We start from the raw sequence: 24286 nt of genomic DNA, 5'->3' as shown, positions 1-24286 counted from the left end.
TTGCAAGGATATATGTCCCTGAAGGACGTGTCGTCCCAGGAGGACGTGTCGTCCCAGATGGACGAGGTACAGCCATAGCGGCTAACCAGTCATATGTCCCTGCCCAAAAGTGAGGTTGACCACTAGATTCGATGGACTCTTATCCCCAGAAGAGGATAAATTTGGCACAAACGAGTCCCCTTGACATCGCAATCTTAATCGATCCATCTCACGAAATAGTTCCGGATTATGGGTTCGTCCCAGAAGAGACGGCGTTGGGGGATGCTCCAACGTTTGAACCCACTCCTGAGAACATAGAGATCTCTATAAATCATGCATGCTTAAGTGAGCTATGGAATCGAAATGAGATTATCATCGATGATATATTTATATTCACGGTAGCTACTGAAATTATAACTAGCGATGACATCGAACCTCACTCCGTTGATGAATGTCAGCGTCGAGACGACTAATCCAAAATGGAAAGAAGCAATCCAGGTCGAATTAGATTCCTTGACAAAGAGAAAGGTGTTTGGGCCTGTCGTTCCTACACATTCCCCATGTTAAACCTGTAGAATTTAAATGGGTGGGCGTAATGAGAAAAACGAGATTGTGAGATACAAGGCTCGTCTAGTGGCCCAAGGATTTTCTCAACACCCTGGGATTGATTACGAGGAAGTGTATTCTCCCGTAATAGGTGTCATAACGTTCCGCTACCTTATCAGTTTGGTAGTTTCCGAAAAACTGAGTATGTAGCTTATGGATGTGGTCATTGCTTATCTCTATGGGGATCTTGATACAGAGATATATATGAAAGTTCCCGAAGGACTTAAGACACCCAATGCAAATAGTTCCAGGCCACGGAACACGCTCTTCATTCGTTTGAGGCGTTCACTTTATGGAATGAAACAATCCGGACGGAGGTGGTATAACCGTCTAAGTGAGTATTTGATCGGGATGGGATATGTGAATAATGTTCTATGCCCCCAGATGATTCATCATACGAACAGCCATTAAGACGGATCGATCAGAGGTTTTAGCCGTGTGAGGGGGATTGATGATTTTTTTGAGTGATTGGATTATTTTGAGATTGTTTTTCCTTCTCATGTTGTTGTTTTTTTTCCTCATATGGTTCTTTCTACGACTATATATTTTGAGGGCTGCTATTTGCACACCCCAAAATTTCTTTTTGCACACCCCAAAATTTTAATTTGTGAAATGACAAAAAACACCTAAAACAAAATTACCCAAAACCCCATCCCCTCTATCTCTCCTTCCCTCTCTCTACCATCTCTCCCTACCCCAGCCCCGACCACCCCAGCCCCGCCCCAGTCCACCCCAACCCAGCCCCGACCACCCTAGCCCCGTCCTTTCTGCTTGCAGCACCACCGTGCGCAGCGCCTTCCAGCCATCGTCGAAGCTCTCTCTCCCGGCGTGCTCACCCGGCGTGCCCTTCTCTCTCTCTCTCTCTCTCTCTCCGAGTAGCTGGTTCGGCGAGTACTTGTCGAACGGGTCCTTGATGTTCGGTGGGTACTTGCCGAACAACACTCACATCGTTCGGCGGATAACTGCCGAACGAGTGTGACATTTTCAGTGGACCAATGTCGAGCAGATGCGCAGCTGCGCGCGGGAGGAGAGAGAGAGGAGGTGGTGCTGCGGGGGAGGAGAGAGAGAGAGAAGGGTGGTGCGAGAGGGAAGAAGGTGGTCGAGTGAGGGGCTGGGTGGGTGGGTTAGGGCTGGGGTGGGCTGTGACGGGGCTGGGGTGGTCGGGGCTGGGTTGGGGTGGGCTGGGGAAGAGAGAGAGGGAGGGGGAGGGGTGGTCCAGTGAGGAGGGAAGGGGTGTGTTTTTTTTTTTTTTTTTTTTTTTTTTTTTTTCTGAGTTGATGGGGTGTGTTGGATAACATGGGGATATTATGGTAATTGGGAGGGGTGTGTGTATGAGAAAATTTAATTATGAGAAGGGTGTGAGGGTGTGAAATGAGAAAAAGTAGGAAAATGGTGTGCAAAAAGAAATTTTGGGGTGTACAAATAGCAGCACTCTATATTTTTCAATGATGAATTGAACTGTAACCAAATAGTATTTAACACTGTAAGGATAATTTAGTCATTTTAAATATTTAGCTAGTTGGATTTTTTCATAAAGAGATTATGTATAAAGCAATTAAACGGTACTTACGGTGTAAAATTGGAAAGCACGTACATGGCATCATGTAAAAACACTTCAAACCTTAGAGCATGTACAATGGCTTTTTGTTATATGCTATGCTATATGCTATATTTAGCATGGCTTTTAGCATTTAGCAATAGCTTTTGTGCTTTTTGCTTCAATGGCACAAAAGCTAGCTATTGTATATGTTAATATGTTTATATTTTTAATATATTCATATATATATCCTTATAAATTAATATAACCTTAATATGTTTATATTTTTATATATTCATATTATATTAAATATGTTTATATGTTTAATTTATATGTTTATATATTTTTAATATGTTCATATATGTCCTTAATATGTTTATATTTTTAATATATTCATATATATCCTTATAAATTAGGAGTGTTTGTGTAATTAATCAAAAGAACAAATATATATTATTTCCTTTTGTGATACAAAACCAACAAGTTAAGTGAAGAGAATTTGATCAGAAAAAAAAAAGTGGAGAGAAATATATATTAATAAAGTAATATTTCAATATATGTTTTTTCATTTTAGGTATTAAATTTCAATATATGTTTTTTCATTTTAACTACTAAAATTTTTATGTCATTTTACTCTATATACAATATTTCAGTTTTTGTACCAATTTTAAAAAACGTGGTTCTACGAAACACTTACATTTTTTTTTTTTAAACAAACTCAATTGTGACTGTACAAGAGTCACAACTTTTTAATTGATTTGTTGTTTTGTCAGTGTTTGCGAGACTTAAGCTTTAGTGTTTAGTCTGTAGGTTGTAGTACTTTAATTTGTTTTAAGCGTAAATCAAAAGCATTAAACTCTTATAAACTTTGAATTTTTATGAATATTAGACAGTTACAGCTATATATCAAACCAAAAAAAATATATATATAACAGATAACCACTTTGGCCTAGCAATTGATGTAAAATATTCATATTTTGTATAGATTTGTGATCTAATCCAAAATGTCTTGCTATAGGTTAGTACTTAAACTAAAAAAAATAGTGTCTTAATTACTGTTTTGCTAAAAAACTATTGATATTTGATATTTAATCATATTTTTCTAAAAAATAATATATTAAATACAATATTCATACCAAATATGTATATGCTTGCAAAGTAAAATAATATTTGTTTGATCTCCTAAGTTTTTGATCCCATAAGGAGCAATCGATCTGAAAGCTCTAGTTTTTAAATGGGTAGAGATCTCATATCTCCAAATCTCCATGTCCCTCTTTGTCCCCTCTCACATATTTTGAAAAAAATAATAAAAATTTTAAGTAAAACAAGAATTACGAAAAGGCCCTCAAAATATGTAAGAGGGAACAAAGAAGGACAGAGAATTTGGGGACATGAGATCTCTACCATTTTTTTAATAGGGCTGAGGCTATACCTTATGTATTCATTTTTTCGACCCAAGTTCTTCTCCAGATTTATAATAGGGGGTGGGGCTATATTAAAGATTGTGAGTAAATATGGATTCAAGCAATTATTATTCACTAGTAAGACACTGCCGTCCACACAAATCAACATATTGGCAGCCGCATTAATTATATTGATTACCAGATCCTCAGTCCTCGGTCACATATATTAATCATTATTGATTACCATTGGTTACTTTTTATTAGTCCTTGGCCCTCTCCCTTTCTCAACAGTCATGTGCTAAAACTTGTAAAATGGGTTGAGGACGACTTGGACCCATCAAAGACTTGAAGCCAAAACATAATTACAGGGTTTAGTGACTATAGTCTTATTTAAGCCTATTAGCCAATCCTGTGAACTTGATTAGACTTGCAAACTTGTAAAATGGGTTGAGGAGGATTTGGACCTGCATGGACAGTTGGACACCCTTCATTTTATATTTTAAATACTGATTTTACACGCTCCTATCCTCCTATAAATTCACATGTTCTCAGTAGTCATCTGCAGCAAAGTAAGAAAACTTTGTATAATGGAAAACTATGCTAACTTCAACCAAAACTGTCACCTCAATATTGCTCACTATCTGCTCTTTTTGCTTTTGGCCTTTTCATATCTGCAGAGTACTACTATACTCTGTTTGGGTGATGGACTTCCAAGTAGTGTGAAATCATGCATCGAGGAAGAGAGACCAGCGCTTATCACCTTTAAACAAGATCTTACTGAACCTTCTAGAAGGCTTTCTTCTTGGGTAGGTCACCATTGCTGTCAATGGAAAATTGGAAAGGGATTTTATGCGACCACCTCACAGGTCACGTTGCAAAGATTGACCTCCGAAATTCATATGCATCCACTGACACTGAAGAGTGGGACGAGTCGGATTATGGAGAGTCTTGCTTGGGGGGTAAGATAAATCTTTCATTGCTTAGCTTGAAACATTTAAATTATCTAGACCTGAGCATGCAGGAATGATTTTCAAGGTATTCGCATTCCTAAATTTCTTGGTCAGCTTAAAGGTTTGAGGTATCTCAATATCTCCTCTAGCTGCATCATTTGGGGGAGAGATTCCTCCACATCTTGGCAACCTGTCAAACTTGGAAAACTCTTGACATCAGTTGGAATGTTGAGTTGAAAATATCTTCCAAAAACTTGAGTTGGCTTTCTCATCTCTTGTCCCTAAAGTACCTCACTCTGAGAGGAGTGGACCTTAGCTACACAGGAATAAGTTGGCTACATTCTGTTAACATGCTTCCTTCATTGTTAGAGTTAGACTTATCTACATGTGAAATTCAAAACCTTCCACTCTCACTCCGGACAATTAACTTCAATTCACATCACTTTTGGTCCTTCATATGTCGCAAAATTCAATCAGCTCTTCATTTTCCAGCTGGTTTTTTAATCTTACTAGCCTCATAAAACTTGATCTAAGTGGAAATTCATTCAGTGGTTCCTTTCCAAGTGAATTTGCGAACCTCAAATATTTGCAGCACCTAGATTTATCTAGTAATCACCTCAAATCTAAAATCCCCAAATTCATTGGGAATTTGTGTGAACTAAGGATCTTACACCTTGCAGGAAATTACAAATTAGATGGTGGGATTGGAGAGCTTTTGAGTGGTTTCTCAAATTGTACAAACAATAGGTTAGAGTCACTGGATTTGTCTTCTAATTGGTTGCAAAACAAATTGCCAGCCTCCATAGGGATGCTACAAAATTTGCAGTTTCTTAAGCTCTACGATAATGATATGAATGGGTCCATTCCTGAAAGTTTGGGACAACTCTCAAAGATAGTTCACCTAGACCTGTCTTGGAATCCATGGGAAGGTACTTTAACCGAAGCCCATTTCATAAATTTCACAAGTTTACAACATATTGTAATACACACAGGCCAAAAAGGACCTATGTCCTTCATTTTTAACGTAACTTATGAGTGGGTTCCTCCTTTCCAACTTCACACAATTGACATTATACGGTGTCAAGTAGGTCCTTCTTTTGCCATATGGCTTCAGTCTCAAACTGAACTAATTCATGTGACTCTTCAGAGTTCTGGAATCTCTGATTCCATACCAGAGGACTGGTTCTTTAAGATATCTCACCAAGTCGAATATTTCGATTTATCTTACAACCAAATTCGTGGAAAGCTTCCACATAAATAGAAATTCCCAAATTTAATGTACATAATATTGCATCATAATCAATTCGAGGGCCCTAGCTCTTCCACTTTGGTCCACTAATGCTTCCGTCCTTGATTTTCAAAGCAATTTAATTATTTTCCTGGCCAATTCCGTCAAATTTGGACCCACTGTTTCCCAATTTGGTCGAATTGTATCTTTCCGATAATCATTTGAATGGTACTATTCCACCCTGCATGTATTTGCAACATGCAAAGCTTGTCAATCCTTTCCCTAAGAAGCAATGGAGAACTCCGGCCCTCAAGCATGGAGTGTGTGGCGCAAAATATTGGTTGCATGTAGATTTAGCAAACAACAGTCTGTCTGGTAACATTCCCAGATCAATGGGTGTCCCAAGTTCTCTTGTAATGTTGAAGATGGACAATAACAATTTTGGCGGCGAAATTCCTTCTTCCATGCAAAATTGTTCTTCTTTGGTGAGTATTGATCTTAGGGGCAACAAATTTACTGGAAACTTGCCTTTATGGATAGGATCAAACGTATCCATGTTGTCTATCCTACGCTTGCGATCCAATTTTTTTAATGGACATATCTCCAAACAATTGTGCAATCATGGCTATCTTCACATCCTAGACCTTGCTCACAACAAATTTTCAGGGACCATTCCCAAGTGTTTGAACAATTTGGCTCATTTGGTCTATGGTAATTCCAGTTCACTTGATAATGGGGAAATGCGGTACATTTTGGAAGCATCGATTTCATTGAGAGGACAGGAACTTGTACATTTATAACAAGATCTTGGATTTGGTCAATAGCATTCATCTTTCGTCAAATGTTTTAAAAGGTGAAATCCCTGAAGAAATAAGCAGTCTCGTTGAATTGCGTATCTTAAATTTGTCAATGAATCAGTTACGTGGAAATATCCCCTCAAAGATTGGAAATTTGCATTTGCTCGAAAGTCTTGATCTTTCACACAACCGCCTTTCAGGACAGATTCCTCAAAGTTTCTGATTTTTAACTTTCTTGTCTTATTTGAACTTATCTTATAACAACTTGACCGGAAGAATTCCTTTGGGCAACCAACTCCAAACATTCAATAATTCATCTTTTTATGAGGGCAATCCATTGTTGTGTGGGGTTCCTATTTCAATTAAGTGTCCAAGCTAGAGATGGCACTTTTACTGATAAGGATGCAAAAGATAATCAAGAAGCAAGATGGAAATGATAATGGAGTGTTGTGGTTCTATGTCAGCATTGTACTTGGCTTTATAGTTGGCTTTTGGGGTGTTTGTGGCACATTACTCATAACGAAGTCGTGGAGGTATGCCTATTTTAAGTTGTTTGATGACATCAAAGATAAAGCAGCCCTAGCAATTAATTGCATTGAAAGCGGCACGTTTGAAAAGGAGATTTTGATTGAGTAATCTACTGAATTCATAGACTGCACGTGATGGTTTCTATCTATCTTGTAATATATGTGTAATAAGTTAATCACAACACGTACGTAAATAAAGTCAAGGCCTTGCGATGTTCTGTTTTCTTCTACTGATGATCGAATATAATACTTGTGCATTAATGTATGGCTACAAATTTGTGTTCGAGATCATTAACAAGGGAGTAGATAAATAAACTGTAGATAGTTGTTGAATTGAACACATGCCCTCCAAGATGGGATTACATAATCAAACTTTCCCAACAAGCATAAATGCCTTGCTCGTAACAGATCTAACCAAATTAGGCCCACCCCAAGCTCTTTCAAGCTCTTTGATCACCTCTTGAGATAACAAATCCACACCTTGGCCCTTAGCTGTAGTGACGGCAGAGTAGGACCTTAACATCCTCAGAACCCCCTCAAATGACAATTCCTTTGGTATTTCTAGTGATAAAGGCTGGCCCTCACAACCCAAACCAACACTCTCAAATGGGAATGGAAGTGTCCTATAACCTTCCCACAAGCATTGTGACTTTGGGTCCCAAAAGGGTTGAGTTGTTTCGTGAAAGCCCTCCATTACATGATCGAACGCAGGGCTTACTACAGCGCCATTGTAGCCCCAAACAGCAATTATGCCCCCTGGTTTACGCAGGAGGCGCTTGACGATGAAATAGAATTTGGGGAGGTCGAACCAGTGCACAGCTTGGGCCACGGTCAGCAAATCGACTGAGTTTTCGCCCCCTAGTAAGTTAACCAGTTCATCATCGGAAATGGATATTGGAGTGTGGATGTAACGAACTCGAGGATGCTGGATTGCATTCTTCAATTGAGCTTCGCTGATATCGCTTCCTATTACTTGTTCGTAGTGCTCTGACAGCTGTAAAACAAATGAAAACACACATATTTAGTCTTATACAAACAAAAGTAACTTAGGGTAGGTTTGGTAGCGTTTTTAGTTTTTGGCTTTTGGTTTTTAGTTTTTCGTTTTTGGCTTTTGGTTTTTAGTTTTTGGTTTTTGATGTTTGTTTTAATAAAAAATCAAGAAGGTAATGAGAAAGAAGATGATACATTCAGGAATATGATCCCTATGCTAATCTAGCTTCTTCGATCAGTTAAGGATTATGCGTTTTGAGTTTAAAATTTATACTAGCTAGAAAGAATTATATAGGGTTAATATATATAGAAGTCTAAAATGGTATAGACTCAGACATGAACCCAAGATCAATACCAAAATAATCCATAGAGGATATATCTGAATCCATACATGTAAGGAGAATAAATGGTACATAAACTAAAAACTCAAAATAATTTCAAATATATATTTTTTTGAGTTTTTGTTTCATGCATTCTCCTTCATTTCTTTATCCCCTCTTCTGTTCCCTCCTTTCTTCCTCTCTCTTATATTTTGTAGGTATCTCTTCGCTAGACAAAAAAAATTAAACGTTAACAAACAAGTTCTTAATGAACATATCGATCACATATATATAATATACAGAAATTCTCTTTTTGGATGTTAATATCCAATTCTTGCTATGGATGCGAGAGATGATTGATCAATTATTGTAAATTTGTCTTATGTGGATGGATCTGCATCCATTGATCGCTTAAATTTTAGGTTTTAATTCTCTAGTTTGGACATCAATTTTACACCTTAAAACAAGCAACCAGAGATTGAAATTTGAAAAATGAAAAAAGTGGATAAAAAATATTGTCGATTAAAGCACCTTGCTTCTAGTAGTTGTATATCCCATTGTCGAATGAGTGCAAAAGTTGGAAACTTTCGGACCTCCATATGCAAAAAAGAACTAACATATATATATATATATATATATAGAGAGAGGGCCCTTCCAATAAGGGATCCCTTATTTAGTGTTAAATGAGGGATCATTCTGTGTGGCCCACACGGGTCGTTTTGTGTTAATCTGAACCGTCCATTTTTTACATCTGCATTGATAGATCATCTTTGCAAAAAATCAGCCAAATCGGAAATCGTTTACCCGTTTGTTTAAGTGGTCAAAGTTTAAAACAAATGGACGAACAACAAATTCCTCTATAAACACCTAAACTTTGACCGTTTAATCGAACGGGTAAACGATTTCTGATTTAGCTGATTTCTTGCAGGGATGATCTATCAATGGAGATGTAAAAAATGGACGGTTCAGATTAATACAAAACGACTCGTGTAGGCCCCACAAGGTGATCCCTCATTTAACACTAAATGAGGGATTCCTTATTGGAAAGACCCTCTATATATATATATATATATATATATGTTTAAGGGGCCATCCTTGCAAAAAATTAGGTAAATTGGAAACCATTTACCATATAAGATTAATTAAATGGTCAACATTTCAAGTGTTTATTTTGTTAACCATTTAATCTTTGGAGAGGGGCAGCCCCTGTGTTTTCACAGACTCTCCTCCTCTCGCCCCTCTCTCCTCTATTTTTTTTTTCATTTTTCTGTGTTTTTATTTTTGTCTTTGGGGATACTCTCCCTGTGAGAGTTTCTTCACCTCTCTTTGTGAAAGGTTTTTCGATTCATTGTCATGTCGGCAGTGCGATTCAGTTTGTTTTGATTTGTTTTGTGTTTTGATGCTTTCAAGTTTTCTCTAGCGCTCATCACATAGTGTTAGAGAGTCACTATTTTCACCAGTACCGGTCATGTTTCCACTGGTTACTACAGCACAATCCGCCACTTTGAGCTACTATCAGCCTCGATTTAGAGATGTTAGTAGGATTGTGGACCCAAACGCGACTAATTAGCTAATTCCTATGGTACCTCGGCTCCGTTTGGTGGCTATATGTCTACTCGATGCCGATGTTATAAGATCTTGAAATTTATGTGGGCTTTTTTGCTCTACTTCTGTGGGGTTTTATTTTTTTATAAGCCTTTGGGCTCATATTTTGTATTATCTCGGCCTTTTTTGCTATTTTAATACAAGGGAAAATGTTAGCAAAAAGACTATAACTATACCCCTATTTTCAGTTGAGGATCCCGTTTTCACTTTGCTTCAATTAAGGACTATTATTTTTCAAGTGTTTCAATCAAGGATATTCCGTCAATTCTGTCAAAACTTCCGTTAAAATTGATCACGTGAGGGTCACGTGACCAATTTATAAGGGTAAAATAGTCTTTTCTCATAAAAAGATAAAACTAAATAAATTTAAACAAATTTAAAAACAAAACAAAAATTCCCTCCATCTCCCACCTTCGCCACCCCCTGCACCATGTCCCCGCCCCCTCCTCCCCCTATACCATCGCCATCCCTCCCCCCTCCCCCACCCGTCCCAGCCCTGGCCCCATCCAGCTCCACCACCCCAACCCAGCCCCGGCCCCGTCGCAAAACCCAGTCAAACCCAGCCCCAGCCCCAGCACCGTCCACCACACCCTCACCCACTAAAGCCTTCAATTCACCCAAGTTGACAATAACACCAGCTCCAGAGCAATGCTTAACCATGTGACCCACCTCTTTAAGCTTGATACCCATCTTCTCTTCACTCCCACCATTGACAACAAACTCGGAAATCCCTTTTCAACGCTCTTTCTAGACAAAACGTCGTCGATTCGTCTACAATTATCGTCCCTATCTTCGAATCCAGAAAAGGGGAAGCTGAAACCCGGACGAGCAGGGTCCGAATCTGTTAAATTGCACAAGAAAATGGGCGAGCACCGGGTCCGTGGAAATCGGGCCGACGCTTGCATCACCAGGGGGTGAACAACCGCGAGCTTTATATCACGGCTTTGAAACCCGACTTCCCCGAAGACCCGACTCACAATCGGGTCGTCCAAAATCGACAAAATGAAGTTCTTGAGCTCGACCTTCAAAAGCGATGCTGTTTGTTGCTGGTTGTAAATCTGCTGCAAGTGGAAGCTCTCCGGGTGCCTACGCTGGTTCACCTGCGACCGCTTGAATACGGCCATGATGGAGTTGGAGACCGGCGGCTCCTCCTGGGCCTTGGACGACGGCAACCGGTTCAGGGAGACTCCGACCGAGAGCTCCAACGCCCGGAACTGGAGGCGTGTGGAGAACTCGCTACTCCGGGCTGGTTTGACTGGGTTTTGCGACGGGGCCGGGGGCCAGGGCTAGGACGGGTGGGGGAGGGGGGAAGGATGGCGATGGTATAGGGGGAGGAGGGGGCGGGGACATGGTGCAGGGGGTAGCGAAGGTGGGAGATGGAGGGAATTTCTTTTTTGTTTTTAAATTTGTTTAAATTTATTTAGTTTTATTTTTTTATGAGAAAAGAATATTTTGCCCTTATAAATTGGTCACGTGACCCTCACGTGATCAATTTTAACGAAAGTTTTGACAGAATTGACGGAATATCCTTGATTGAAGCACTTGAAAAATAATATTCCTTAATTGAAGCAAAGTGAAAACGGGATCTTCAACTGAAAATAGGGGTATAGTTATAGTCCTTTTGCTAACATTTTCCCTTAATACAATGATATGATTTACCCTAAAAAATAAAAAATAAAATCTTTGTAGGTAAATGATTTCTGATTTACTTAATTTTTTGAAAGAATGATTCTTTAATAGAGATTTAAAAAATAGACGGTTCAGATCGTTGAAATTCTATATGGAGTGGGCCCTATTGAAAACTTGTGTCAAAAATAAAATGTCACGGATTCACCCCCTATATATATATATATATATCTCTTCAGTTGATATATATCTTATCTTAAACAAATAAGGTATGGCTTGTGGGACGCACTCTACATTGTAATTCGATGATCGAATCCATCTATTTTTTAAGTCTCTATATATATAATGAATTTGAGCAAGGGAGATGGAAATTAAGACTAACCGTGAAAGCAGCTTGGCCGTTGCCAGTGCCAGCATCCCAAGCTAAAGAGTGTTGGGGGGTGAGAGCGGCCAGCATGGAATACCATTCCTTGGGATAAGTTGGCCTCGCAACCAAGTAATCCTCTGCTTGCTTGTCGAATAAACCTGCCATTTTCCCTCTACACCAATATCTAAAGGCCTTTGTGAGTTTGTATAATGTGTCTAGCTGGTCTTTAATTTGGCCTTGGAACCTATTTATATGGAACCTGCTATGAATATGACTGGCCAATAATAGTGTTAGGCTGTTAGCACCCAAGTCCAACTTGATTGCTTTCCAACTATACATCATGCGTGGAGTGGAAAAATTAGTGTTAGCAGCCAAGTCCAATTTGGTCTCTCAACCAATCAATTTTATATTTGAAGGGCTGCAGAAAATTAATCAAAAGGTTAAATACTCTCTTTAATCTTTGACCAATTTTGAATTTTAGTTCTGTGAACTTTAAAACTTCACAATTGAATCTTCAATCTGTGATTCGGATGTTTAATTGGACAAAATGAAACATTAATCATTTAAAAACGTAACGGAAGAAGGGCAATTTTTTTATTTTATTTAGCCATATATATAGATGTTCCAATTTTTAGATTCATGATTCTTAGAGATACGTACATCCAGAGGTTTAGAAGGGACAACCACGTAGCGGGGTATCGAATACAAGTATCTAATAATTTTTCGTATATAAAGACTAAGTAACACTTAAATGGATTGCCCTTATTCCATCAATTTTTTAAAGGAAAATCCTATTTTGTCCTTACTAAATACATTTTTTAAAAGTTAAGAAATTGTTTGGAAAAGCTAAATACATTTTTTTAAAAAACTTTCTTTGACAAGACTAAGGGTTTATAATATGAATTAATTACCTTAAGCTACATTTTACTTATTGTTTTTATTCTCCAATGCACCAATTAATTTTATTTAACAACAAGGTAAGTTGCAGCTAGCTGGCTTATCTTGAAATCTGGTCAATTGTCATTTTATTTTATTTTTTGTCTTTCTCTTTCTTCTCTCTTCACTTTCATCATCTCTCTTTCCCCCCGCTATGTCTCTCTTCTCTTTCCTCTTCATCATCTTCTTGTTCTTCTTCTTTGCAGAGCAAGCACCTCCGGGACGAACACCACCACCACGAGCAGCGCTGCTGTCAACGGCCTTGAAAATCTCAACACTGACCAAGAAACAATGGATCTGCTCCGAGCTCAATCGAAGCCTTCTGGATCTGCTCCGACCACTCCGACTTCTCCTCGAATGGGCATGATCACAGCTCGTGGTAGACTCCTACTTTGATTTCTTATCAGTAGAAGGTTCTGGATTTTTTTTTTTTTTAAGCTCAGTTTTTGAAATTGCAATTTCTGGAACGTTGCAAATGAACTGAAACTGCAGTTTATTGGAGTTGCAGTTACTAGATGAAATTGTAGAGATTAAACCTCTTTTTTTCGTTGTTACTGTAGCAGTTGTAGAAGGATGTTTGAGAGTGAAGATGAACAATTGTCGATTTGGTAAAGTTGAAGAAAGGGATCGATTTGGCCAAGAAAAGAAGGTGTCCACATGTTATGTTTTGGGCTGGTGGAAAGTGTCTGCATGTTAAAAGAAATGGATTGGGTGTTTTTGGTTAATATTTTACTTTGTTAGTACCTTATAAGTAATAGACTCTTATAATATTCCCAAAAACAAAAATTAATTAAGGCCCTCATCATCAATATTCAATATTTTAAAATCCAACAGTTGACTGGGTCAGAGGTTGTTGGGACCATGGCTTAACTTACCATTAGCCAACAAAGGATGACGTACTATAGATATATAGGAAAATGGAGAATTAATGCCAAGGGCTTCAAACAGTAGCACTTTAAGAATCAGATCATTTCATTTTCTAAATGACCATAATGGCATAGGACTACATCAGCAAACTTAGCCACGTGAAGTCTAAACCAAAGAAAGATTCTTATAAAAAAAAAAAAAAAAGAAGAAGATAAAGACCACATTGGCATGGCAAGCATTCAAGTCGTAACATGCATCTTCGGTCTGTCAATTCAATATGGGCAGTTTAACAATGAGTAATTTTATTCAATATACCATTTTAATATCTCTTAAACTATTTGACCCCCCAGCCCAAAAAATAATTTTTATGACCCTTTTTCTTTTTTGTTTTTAGACCAAAATACCCTTATACAAATACACTGTAGCAGTTGTTTCCTCCATCTTCGAGTTACTGTAGCAACAGTTTCCTCCATCTTCTTCCTTCTTCCTGCAAGTTGCAGCAACCATGGAGAGCGACCTCCATCACCAGCCAACACTCATCATCTCCTCTCTCTATCTCTCTCCCCTTCTCTCTAAAATCAAATCTGAAAAAACAAAACAAAGTTCGAAAACCCAGATTTAGGTTTTTCTTTAAATGAGTTGAGAGGGAAGGGGAGACAGAGAGACAGAGAGACAGAGAAAGAGACATAGAGACAGAGAAAAAGAGACAAAGATAAGATGTCGGTGGGGGAGTTGGAAGAGACAAAGATAAGCCATCGACCCATCATCTTCTCTCCCAACCCAAATATGAAAAAAACAAAAAAAACAAAAAAAATTTGAAAACCCAGATCTGGTGAAATGTGCTCTATCCAGATCTGGTGGAATGTGCTATAACCAGATCTGGTTAAATTTATGGTCGCCACATGGTCGAATTTATGGTCGCCACATGGTCGAATTTGTGGTCGCCACATGGTCAAATGTGCTATAGCCATGTGGCGACAAAAAATTCAGCCAAATTTGGATTTTTTTTTTTAGAGAGAAAAACTCATTTAAAGAAAAACCCATTTAAAAACCCATTTAGATGGTATTGCTGGGTTTTTTGTGAGTTTTGCTAGACGACGTGAGTTTTTTTTTATTGGATTTTGCGGGTTTACTGCTGTTGCATTGCTGGGTTTACTGCTGCATCTACTGGGTTTGTTGGATCCACTGGGTTTGCTGCATCTGTTGGGTTTACTGCAGCGGCGGAGGATGGGGGCATCGACGGCTGGGACAACGAGTGGTGCAATGACGATGGGGCAGTGGTTGGTTGGGGAGGAAGGAAGGAAGGAAGGAAGGAAGGAAGGAAGGGAGGGAGGGAGGGAGGGAGGGAGGGAGGGAGGGAGGGAGGGAGGGACAATGGTTGGCTGGGGAGGAAGGGAGCTAGGGAGCGAGGGGAGAGGCAGTGGTTGGCTGGGGAAGAGAAAGAAAAAAAAAAACTACAGTAAAAAAAAAAAAGTTTTATATGGAGGGTATTTTTGACATTTTAAATGCAAAAGGTCATAAAAGTTATTTTTTGGGCTAGAGGGTCAAAATAGTTTAACAGTCTTGATTTTTGACTTGATTTTTATTTACAATAAGGTCAGGTATTTGACTTGATTTTGACTTACAATAAGGTCAGTTGTCTCGTGGAAAGACCAATAAGGGCAAAACTTTATTTGTGGTGGTCCAGCTAGTTTAGTTGCTTTGTCTTTTCAAATAGTAAAAAATTTTGTCGTAGGCTGACTTGCTTTTTTAAGAAATAAAGGTGATGTTGCTAAAGTAGTTGGATGATGATCTTGTTATTACTGCATGGCCTTGCTTTTGCTGAAGATTGTTCCATAATTGAGAGTGCTCCATTATTGCTGAATTATGAGAAGACATAAAATTCTTTCTAGATATGACTAGGATCATGTTTTCGATATTGTGGAGCACTTCGTCAGTGAGATTATTCCAAAAATGATCGTTGTATTCTTCTGCTTGTATCTGATGTTCTAACTGTGCAGTAAGTTTCTCAAAAGCTTCCCGTGATTCTGTGCCCATGTGAAGTATGGGCCCGAAAGGGCTATTGAGAACCTTTTCTCTACTGTAAATGCTTATGCTATCCTCTTCTCGATCCTATTAGTGTTAGTTTAGGACGTGTGTCATCAAATTGGTCAAATTGCATAATTTTTCCTTCTCGAAATCTTTGGATATGCTCAATTGTTGGTGTCCACCTATATCATGCTATAGAAGTAATTGAATGCCTGCTCTTGCTAAAAACTGCTAAGTGATAAGCTTGATTATGGACTCTATCATGAAACCATTCTAGAGGAATGCTTAGAAAATCTATGCAGAGATCATGCCATTTTTCTAGATGTACTTCTACTAAATACTGGAAATTGGAAGAGAATTGATGAAGATGGTCACTATTAGAAACATATAATTGACTAAGATAACCACAATCAATCAGTAGCTTAGGAGTACTTTAACTACTTCTTGCTTCCCTTTATGCTCATAATTGAAATGCCAAGGTTCATTGTCCTGCATGTTGATGCGTGCTAGTGCTATACTGTTATATGAACTGCTGCAGTCACAAAAATTTGGTCTTGCACAAAAACATGGTGGTATTATCTACGTGACTATGTCTATGCGTGGTTTAGGATTAGTAATTGATTGGTATTGCGCTTTCTGTAGTTCTAACTGCAAAAGTTGTAGCTACTTCTGAGAACTCTTTAAATATTTGCTGCTGAAGGTGGAGAGGGAGTTGCCTTATTTTTACTCCAAGTGATGAAGATTAATCTTCACCAATAATTTTTGTTGGTGTTTTATAAGGAACTAGCTTATTAGCCTTTTCTAATACTTGCTCGTGAGTTTCCTTACTAATTGTCTAAGTAGCCTTAAAAACCTGTTGATTTACATTACTATTACTTAAACTGGGCTTACTTATTAGAGTCTTGTTTTATAATAACTTATTGCTGAAATTGGTGAGCTAACAAATCTTTGCTTTAGGTTTAAATTAAATGCAAAAGTATTATCATTTAATCTTCTAAAATTAAATACAATTCTTGTTTTCCTCTTTTCTGCTCAGAGTGTTTTCTAACAATGAATGCTGAAGTTCTATGTCGATCTGGATATGCTAAAAGTTATTTTATTCGTACGCTAAACTCTTCTTTCTGTAAAAGATTATATGCTACATCTGTTTTTTTATTGTTTTTTTATAGTAATTAACATATGGGTTAATTATATCTAATTTTTCTAAAATGTTATTTTTATTCCAATGTTTATGTGGATCTTCTCCTATTATCTAAGTTTGCTATGCTAATCTAATAAGCTCTTGTAGATACTTTGGTTTATCGAATTGTAATACTTCTAATAGTGCTAATGTTCCTAATATAGGGTATTCATGCTCAAAGATTTGTTCATCATATGATTCTATTTCTAAAGTGCTATTAGTTTTTTTTTTTTTCTATCTATTTCTTCTGGGCTAATGCTAGTATGACTAATTGGTGGATTTTTTTTTAGGTTTGTGATTGTACGTTATTCCCTTCTTAAAAAATGTTTTACCTAAGGGTGTATGCAAAAATCCTCCCGGTAAACTTTTAAGAAAATTTAGTCCTAAAATAAATAGATGGACTCCTACTGGATCGAGATACCAGTGTTAAAGGTAAAGAGAATTGTTGTCCTTCAATCCTAATGGGTATATTATTACAATGTGTTAGTTCTATTGCTTCAGTATTAAATTGTGTAACTCTGATTGGTTTTGCTAATTTATGTCTATATTGTTGTGGTACTAGGCTTTAATAATGCTCTTTGTACGTATTTCATGTATTTATCATTGCTATTGTTTGCATTCTACTTTCTTTACTAAATTCTAATTCACAATTCATGTTCACTACAAGAAATGTGAGCAAAGCTCACCCTTATTGGTTGCACAGGAATGAGTGACAATTAGGCAATAGGGACTAAAGTGCCTCGATTCTAACAAAACTGGGTGGCAATTGGGCAATAGGGACTAAAGTTCCCAATTGCCTCCCTTTTCTGTACAATCAATGAGGGTGGGCTTTGCTCACATTTCTTGTAGTGTGCTATTTGTCATATTTCTATCTAAAAACCAATGTTTTATTAACTTTGTGATCCAATGTTTCTATATTAAAATCTTGTACATGTTTTGCTTGAAAATGCATATATATTAGGATCTTGTACTTTCATTGTTTGAAAATAATAAAAAATCATTCCTTCTAATGTATGCTCAAAATAATCTAGCATGTTATGTGTAGTGCCAAAATAATGTTATTGCTGGCTTGCTGCATGTACACATCATTTTTCCCATCTTTCTATTGCTTTTTCCCAATCTTGGGGATCTAAATTATCTAAGTTTAACATATTTCCTACTAATTAAGTTTACATGTTCCTGTCAAATGACGTTTGAGAGAATTTTCTGATATGTATTCATCTCCAATATGGAGGTATAAATAGTAGTATGCTAAATACAAAATAAGGAAGCTTTACAAAGTCAGCTATCCTACAACCATAAACCCACAAATCTCTCTAACTACAATTATACTAATTACAATCATATCTATCATATTAATGCCAATAGTTGACTATGGCGCAAACACTTCTCCCCCCCCCCCCCGCGCTTAAGTTGGTGCGCGCGTATATATCACACATGCCCAACTTGACAAGTGAATCAATTAGAAACACTCTGCTAGCTACTGCCTTGGTGAGTACATATGGTAGTCAACCCTTGTCCACCTGACCTTGCTACTACATGTTGCTTTTTACTTCTCCAAGTCACAAGATTTCTACCTACAAAAGTGAAGTATCCTGGGATAAACCTTATGTCATCTGCTGAGCCTGCCCAATCCGCATCAGTATAGCCTTCAACCTTTAGGTGGCCATGGTTAGAGAACAATAACCCTATGCTTGGAGCAGATTGACTTCAAATATCTCAATATGTGCTCTACAGCATCCATGTGAGGTTTTCATAGGTCATGCATGAATTGACTTAATTACCACACTCACTGCACATGCAAAATCCGGTATGGTATCAGTTTCCCCACAAGCCTCTGGTTTCTCTCTTTCTCAATAAGAGATGCACTCAAACACTCAAATAGCTTGTGGTTCTGCTTAATAGGAGTAACAACTAACTTACATCTAAGCATTCATGTCTCAGATAACAAGTCAAGAATATAATTTTGTTGGGATAAAAAAATACCATGCTTAGATTTAGCCACCTCAATCATAAGAAAATATTTAAGGTCTCTGAGCTGCTTCATCTCAAATTCAGAGGCCAAATATTGTTGTAAACTAGAAATTTCCTCTTGATCATCTCCTGTCACTACCATATCATTAACATAGATAATCAAAGTTGTGATTTTACCTCTTATGCGCTTCAAAAATAAAATATGATATGAATTACTTTGTTTGTAACCAAAATTCCTCATAGACTTGGTGAGCCTTCCAAACCAAGCCTTCAGAGACTGCTTCAGGCCATACAAAACTTTTTTCAATTTACACAACATTTTTGTCTTTGAGTATTCTGGTATACGTACCAAAAGAGGATCCATATGTACTTCTTCAGTGAGGTCTCTATGTAAAAAAACATTTTTTACATCATACTGGAGAAGTAGCCAATTTATGATTAGCTGCTAAGTACAGAAGTACGCTCACAATATTAAGCTTAGCAACTGGTGCAAATGTTTCTTGATAGTCCACACCATAAGATTGCGTATATCCTTTTGCAACCAACCGAGTTTTGAAACTCTCAATTTGATTCCTATGGCTATAGAGAGAAATTTAGAGGCGGCTCTGATACCATGTCAAATGATGTTTGAGAGAATTTTCTAATGTGTATTCATCTCCAATATAGAGGAATAAATAGTAGTATGCTAAATACAAAAGAAGGAAGCTAGCTTTACAAAGTCAGCTATCCTACCAACCACAAATCCCACAAATCTCTCTAACTACAATTATACTAATTACAATCATATATATCATATTAATGCCAATAGTTGACTTTCACGCTAACTGTTATAATCATGGATAAGTCATTCTATTTCTTTTAGGTTTTGTATCTAATTCTACATAATTCTGAAATCTGTTTTCATTTTTCTCTTTGTATGGTTCTTCTGCTCTCTTAAGTTTTTGTTTATCTGTCATTTGCTGGATCTAAGGTTGTTTCCATATCTCTCATTTCCTGATCTATGGTTGATGATTATGTTCCTTCTATTGGATTGCATTGTTTTATCATATTGCTATATTCACTTTGTCCTAAAAGTTTTTCTAATCCAAAATCTAAAATAAATTGCTTAAGTTCATTTTCTGTATTATCATATAATCCTAACTCAAATGTGCCATATTTATCTAAATATTCATCACAAGTTAAAGTATCTATATCTACAATTAGTGCATCTAAAATTTCATCATAATGATCTTCTAATAATTGTTTGTCTAAATCATCTATTGCCATGTGTATTTGATCTACATCACTTTTTAAATCATCATTTTCTTCTATTTGCTTATAATTAGAAAACCTAACACATAAATCTCCTGAATAATTTTCAAATATTTGTGCTTTATCTGGATTTCTATCCTCTGCTTGCTTGAAATTAGGTAATGTCCATTATGTTCCTTCTAAAAAGGTATAATCTATTGGTCTTGCATCATATTAACATGCTTGTTGTTAAATGTATTTACTATGTTTGGGAATTCTATATTAAACTTAAAGTTAAAAGAGAAAATTATAAATTTGGCCACTTATTTTATACCTAGTTCAATTTTCGTTCACGATCTTTTTTAAGTTCAATTTTGGTCCATGATTTTTTTAAGTTATAATTTTAAATCCTTTTGGTTGTATTTCTTCAATTATAATTGAACTATAAGTTATATTTCATCATTTTTTAGTCATATGAACCAATTTGGAATATTAAAATAAAAGAGAATTGAAGTTTGATGAAGTTCGAAAAATTTGAAAATTTTCTAGGAAAAATTGGTAGTTTTGGGTACCCTACTTTGGAGCCAATTATCTTGAGTTTTAGAACTCTGATTTGAATGATCTTTATATGGTTGTAAAGAGGAGATGCATAGTTTTAAATCAAGTATATGTTTGAGATTTGATAGGGTAAAGCGGGACAAATTTGAGAAAACAAATCTGAATCTTTATTGAATAAGTGGAATAATTAATGCACCAAAATAGAACTTAAAAATTATTGTGGACCAAAATTGAACTAAGTATAAAATAGGTGCACCAAATCGTAATTTCCTCTAGTTAAAATTATTTACTACTTTTCCTACATATCTCATGTTGAAAATTTAAATTTTTATACTCCTTCTGCATTCATATTAATTATAGTTTTTTGTTCTAATGCTAATTTTTATATGTTTGCTAAAATCTTGTACAGTCATTGTGTAATTAGGTATACATCCTATAATTGCTAAGTTTGTACGTACTAAGATCCACTTCTATTGTTGCTATGGCTGCTTGTTGATGGTTATCGCATCTATCATCATAAATATAAACTAATGCTTTTATTCCTACTTGTGCTCTAGTTAATCCTGTTAATCCTATAAGAATTGTTCCTATATGTACTAATCTATATCCTTGATTTTAATTTCTTTTAATTGCTTCAGGACTTAAAAGATTAAGAATTACTTTTTTATCTATACAACTTATTTCTTACTAGCTAATACTACTAACTATGCTGGATTTATTTTGGAAAGCTCCTACTTGATACAAATTACTTCTATGTTTTTTGTGTGTTTAAAACCATTCCTAAGAAATTCTGCTGCATCTTTGTATTTCACTATGGTAAAGATCTTATGATCTAACTATTTCTTTATCTTTTTTTCTGAAAAGCTCCATTTAGAATCATCAAAGGGGTTGATTTTTTGCCTTCTAGGGTTTATGCTCTTAGTTTGCAATGAAAGTCCTTCTAATTTCCTAACTAATTAATTCTTCTGGTAATTTTGATGATGTGCTAGATTTATTTTACTATGTAATATATCTACTTGTTCTGCTAAATTCTTTTGTACTAACTAGATTTGTTGTCCTTTTTTTTAAAGTTGATCTATTATAACAGGAAATTTTTGTATATTTTTATTAATATCTTATACTTGTTTAGTAATATAGCCTAGATTTTTTCTTAAAATATTTGTTTAGTTTCTTTCTAGATTTTGGTTTAATATTTCTATTAACTGATTTTGCTTAAGTTGTTCTAACTCAATATTTTGTGACAAATTAATTAATAAGTATATAATACTATTTTCTATATGTTGATCTTTATTATGTAAAATATGTTTATATTGAGTGCTAGGAAATTTACAAAGCAAAGTATTTTGATCTAAAGTTAATTTCTTCTTTCAATGTTCACTTAATTCTAGATTAAAGTAATCTATCATAACCTTCCTTGTTCTCTTCTAATTGCTAAGGTATCTTGTAACCGCTCTTTGATTCTTTATAATTCTCTTAAAGTTTTTGTATTTTAGGGATTAATGCCATTTTGCTCCCCAGACTATGACACTTGTATCAGTTTGCTCCCCAGACTATTAATTTAGAAAAATAAGGACCTTGACTTTGTCAATTTAGCCAATTTAGGATATTCCGTCAATTTATCAAGCAAAATTTAGCAACAAATAAAAGAGGAAAAATTATGCATGAGAAAAAAATGATAAGATCTAATTGGAAGGGACCATTTTGCCCTCAAAGATTTGGATAAAAAATGTGTAAAGTGACAAAAAAACCTCAATTGGCAAAATTGAAAAAGTCAGAGTCCTTAATTTTCCAAATTAGAAGTCTGGGGAGCAAACTGATACAAGTGTTATAGTCGGGGGAGCAAAATGGCATTAATCCCTGTATTTTATATCTATAATATTTTAAAAATTAGTTCTAGTTTGATTACTAAGAGTATGTAATAATAATTGTTGTTCGTAGTATTTTATCAGTCTTTTATTATATGTAATACTTCTTTTAATAGTTGATAATCTTCTCTTAACTTCAGTAATAGTATAATATGACATGTAACTAAGATTGAGTTTTCTTTGAATTGTATTTATGACTTATGTCCTCAAGATACTTTACTATATAAATATAAAATTATAATGTTAAACAATACTCTAATACCAATTATCTAGAGCGCTATGACTTTCCGAGAGTGTCTCTAAAATTGTCGTTCTGAATACTGTGTAAGGTACGGTACAACAAGTATGGAATACCGCACGCAGCACCTCTGGTTATAATGGCGGTTGGAAATCAAGGACTTACAGACTCATGGACATTCCTTACAACAATAGAGTAACAAATAGAGAGACTGTTGGAGAGAAAATGAACTCTAAAGATTAATATATATAAGGACCCGGTCTAACAAGATAATCGTAAGTGTTTCTCTGTTTTGGACTAAAAGTCCTCTAGTTAAACTATAAAATAAAGACTTTAAAGAAAATGAAAATTTGTGCTTATACTAGAAGTCCACTCTCTAGTTAAAGAAAATAAAGACTTTAAACTAGAAGTTCACTTTCTAGTTAATAATCTTCTAAAAAGTGGGTCTTGAGTTAATTTATGCTTCTTTTTTTTTTTTTGATTGATTGTTTCTTTTTTTGTTTTATTTTTATTTTTTCAGTTATTTCATATTTTAAATGTTTATTGATTTGTTTATTATTTTTTTTAGTCTATATGACTATTTTTAAAGCCATGTCAGTGTGCCACGTAGGCGGTTAACGACTTTCCAAATCGAAAACTTGATGGAGGTATATCGGTGTCAAAAAATGATAGTTGATGCACGCCTATGCAACTTTTTTGAATGGGGTACCAACTTGAAAAATGGTGTTAACCTGAAGTACTTGTGTGTAATTTGCAAAAAAAAAAACTTATGTAGTGACTTATGGAGTCGCTTCTACCCCAATTCAACAAGTACAATGATTATTGGGAAATAAACGTCAGTAGCACTTTTTCGTGAAACTTTTACGATTTTAGCATCCAACAATAATCTTTGCAAAAGTAACACTTTTTGGACATGAAAAGTCTCAAATGCCCCTTGCAATCAAATCAAATTTCAATTCAAACCCCACCCATTTTCATTTAATTTTCTTTAATAAAAAATTATCTTTTACAATCAACTCAAATTGATAAACCAAAACTCCCACCAAGCCCATGTCTTCTTCCTCCCACCTACCCATAGTCACAGTGTCCAAACCACCCACCACTGTGCCACTGACCACTTCTTCTTCCTCCTCCTCTCTCTCTCTCCATACCATGGTCAAAGAAGGGATCTGCAAGCTTGGTATTTGACATCACAGGGGCATTCGTGTTGTTCATCCAAACATCAAATTTTTAATGGGTCACCCGAATTAATCAACAAAATTTTAGACCAATAACGTTTCAAGAAAAACTCTGTCGGCGACCACTTCCTCTTCCTCCTCCTCTCTCTCTCTCTCTCCAATCTCTTTCTTTCTCTCTCTTTCCCTCTTTCTCTCTTTCATGTCTTGCAGCAAAATACCTAGCTTGTTCCTCTGCATCCCGATCTTTATCCTCTCAAACCCACCACAAATCTGCAATACTGAGAACACTAGCTATGA

The 24286-nt window shown here is 36.1% G+C and overlaps 1 protein-coding gene and 1 pseudogene across 1 annotated transcript; one reads left to right on the top strand and one right to left on the bottom strand.

Moving 5' to 3' along the window:
- Window positions 1-4112: 4112 nt before the first annotated feature.
- On the top strand, window positions 4113-7128 carry LOC147291942 (receptor-like protein EIX1; annotated as a pseudogene).
- A 124-nt stretch (window positions 7129-7252) lies between these two features.
- On the bottom strand, window positions 7253-12133 carry LOC147291941 (uncharacterized). The gene is made up of 2 exons (XM_086238151.1): window positions 11951-12133; window positions 7253-8021 (listed from the first exon to the last, which is right to left on the bottom strand). The coding sequence occupies exons 1-2, from the start codon at window positions 12098-12100 to the stop codon at window positions 7395-7397; spliced, it is 777 nt and encodes a 258-aa protein (XP_086094277.1). The 5' UTR covers window positions 12101-12133; the 3' UTR covers window positions 7253-7394.
- Between the last annotated feature and the right edge of the window lie 12153 nt (window positions 12134-24286).

The sequence above is a fragment of the Dryas octopetala genome, chromosome 3 (genome assembly GCF_963921425.1).
Source record: "Dryas octopetala chromosome 3, drDryOcto1.1, whole genome shotgun sequence".
Taxonomy (NCBI): domain Eukaryota; kingdom Viridiplantae; phylum Streptophyta; class Magnoliopsida; order Rosales; family Rosaceae; genus Dryas; species Dryas octopetala.
This window is presented reverse-complemented; position numbering and strand designations above follow the sequence as displayed.

Bases quoted from the DNA above. Each gene is read 5' to 3' on its own strand.
- LOC147291941 (XM_086238151.1), bottom strand. From the start codon at position 12,100: ATGGCAGGTTTATTCGACAAGCAAGCAGAGGATTACTTGGTTGCGAGG. The intron at 8,022-11,950 runs GTTAGTCTTAAT...TTTGTTTTACAG, and splicing joins ACGGCCAAGCTGCTTTCACG to CTGTCAGAGCACTACGAACA.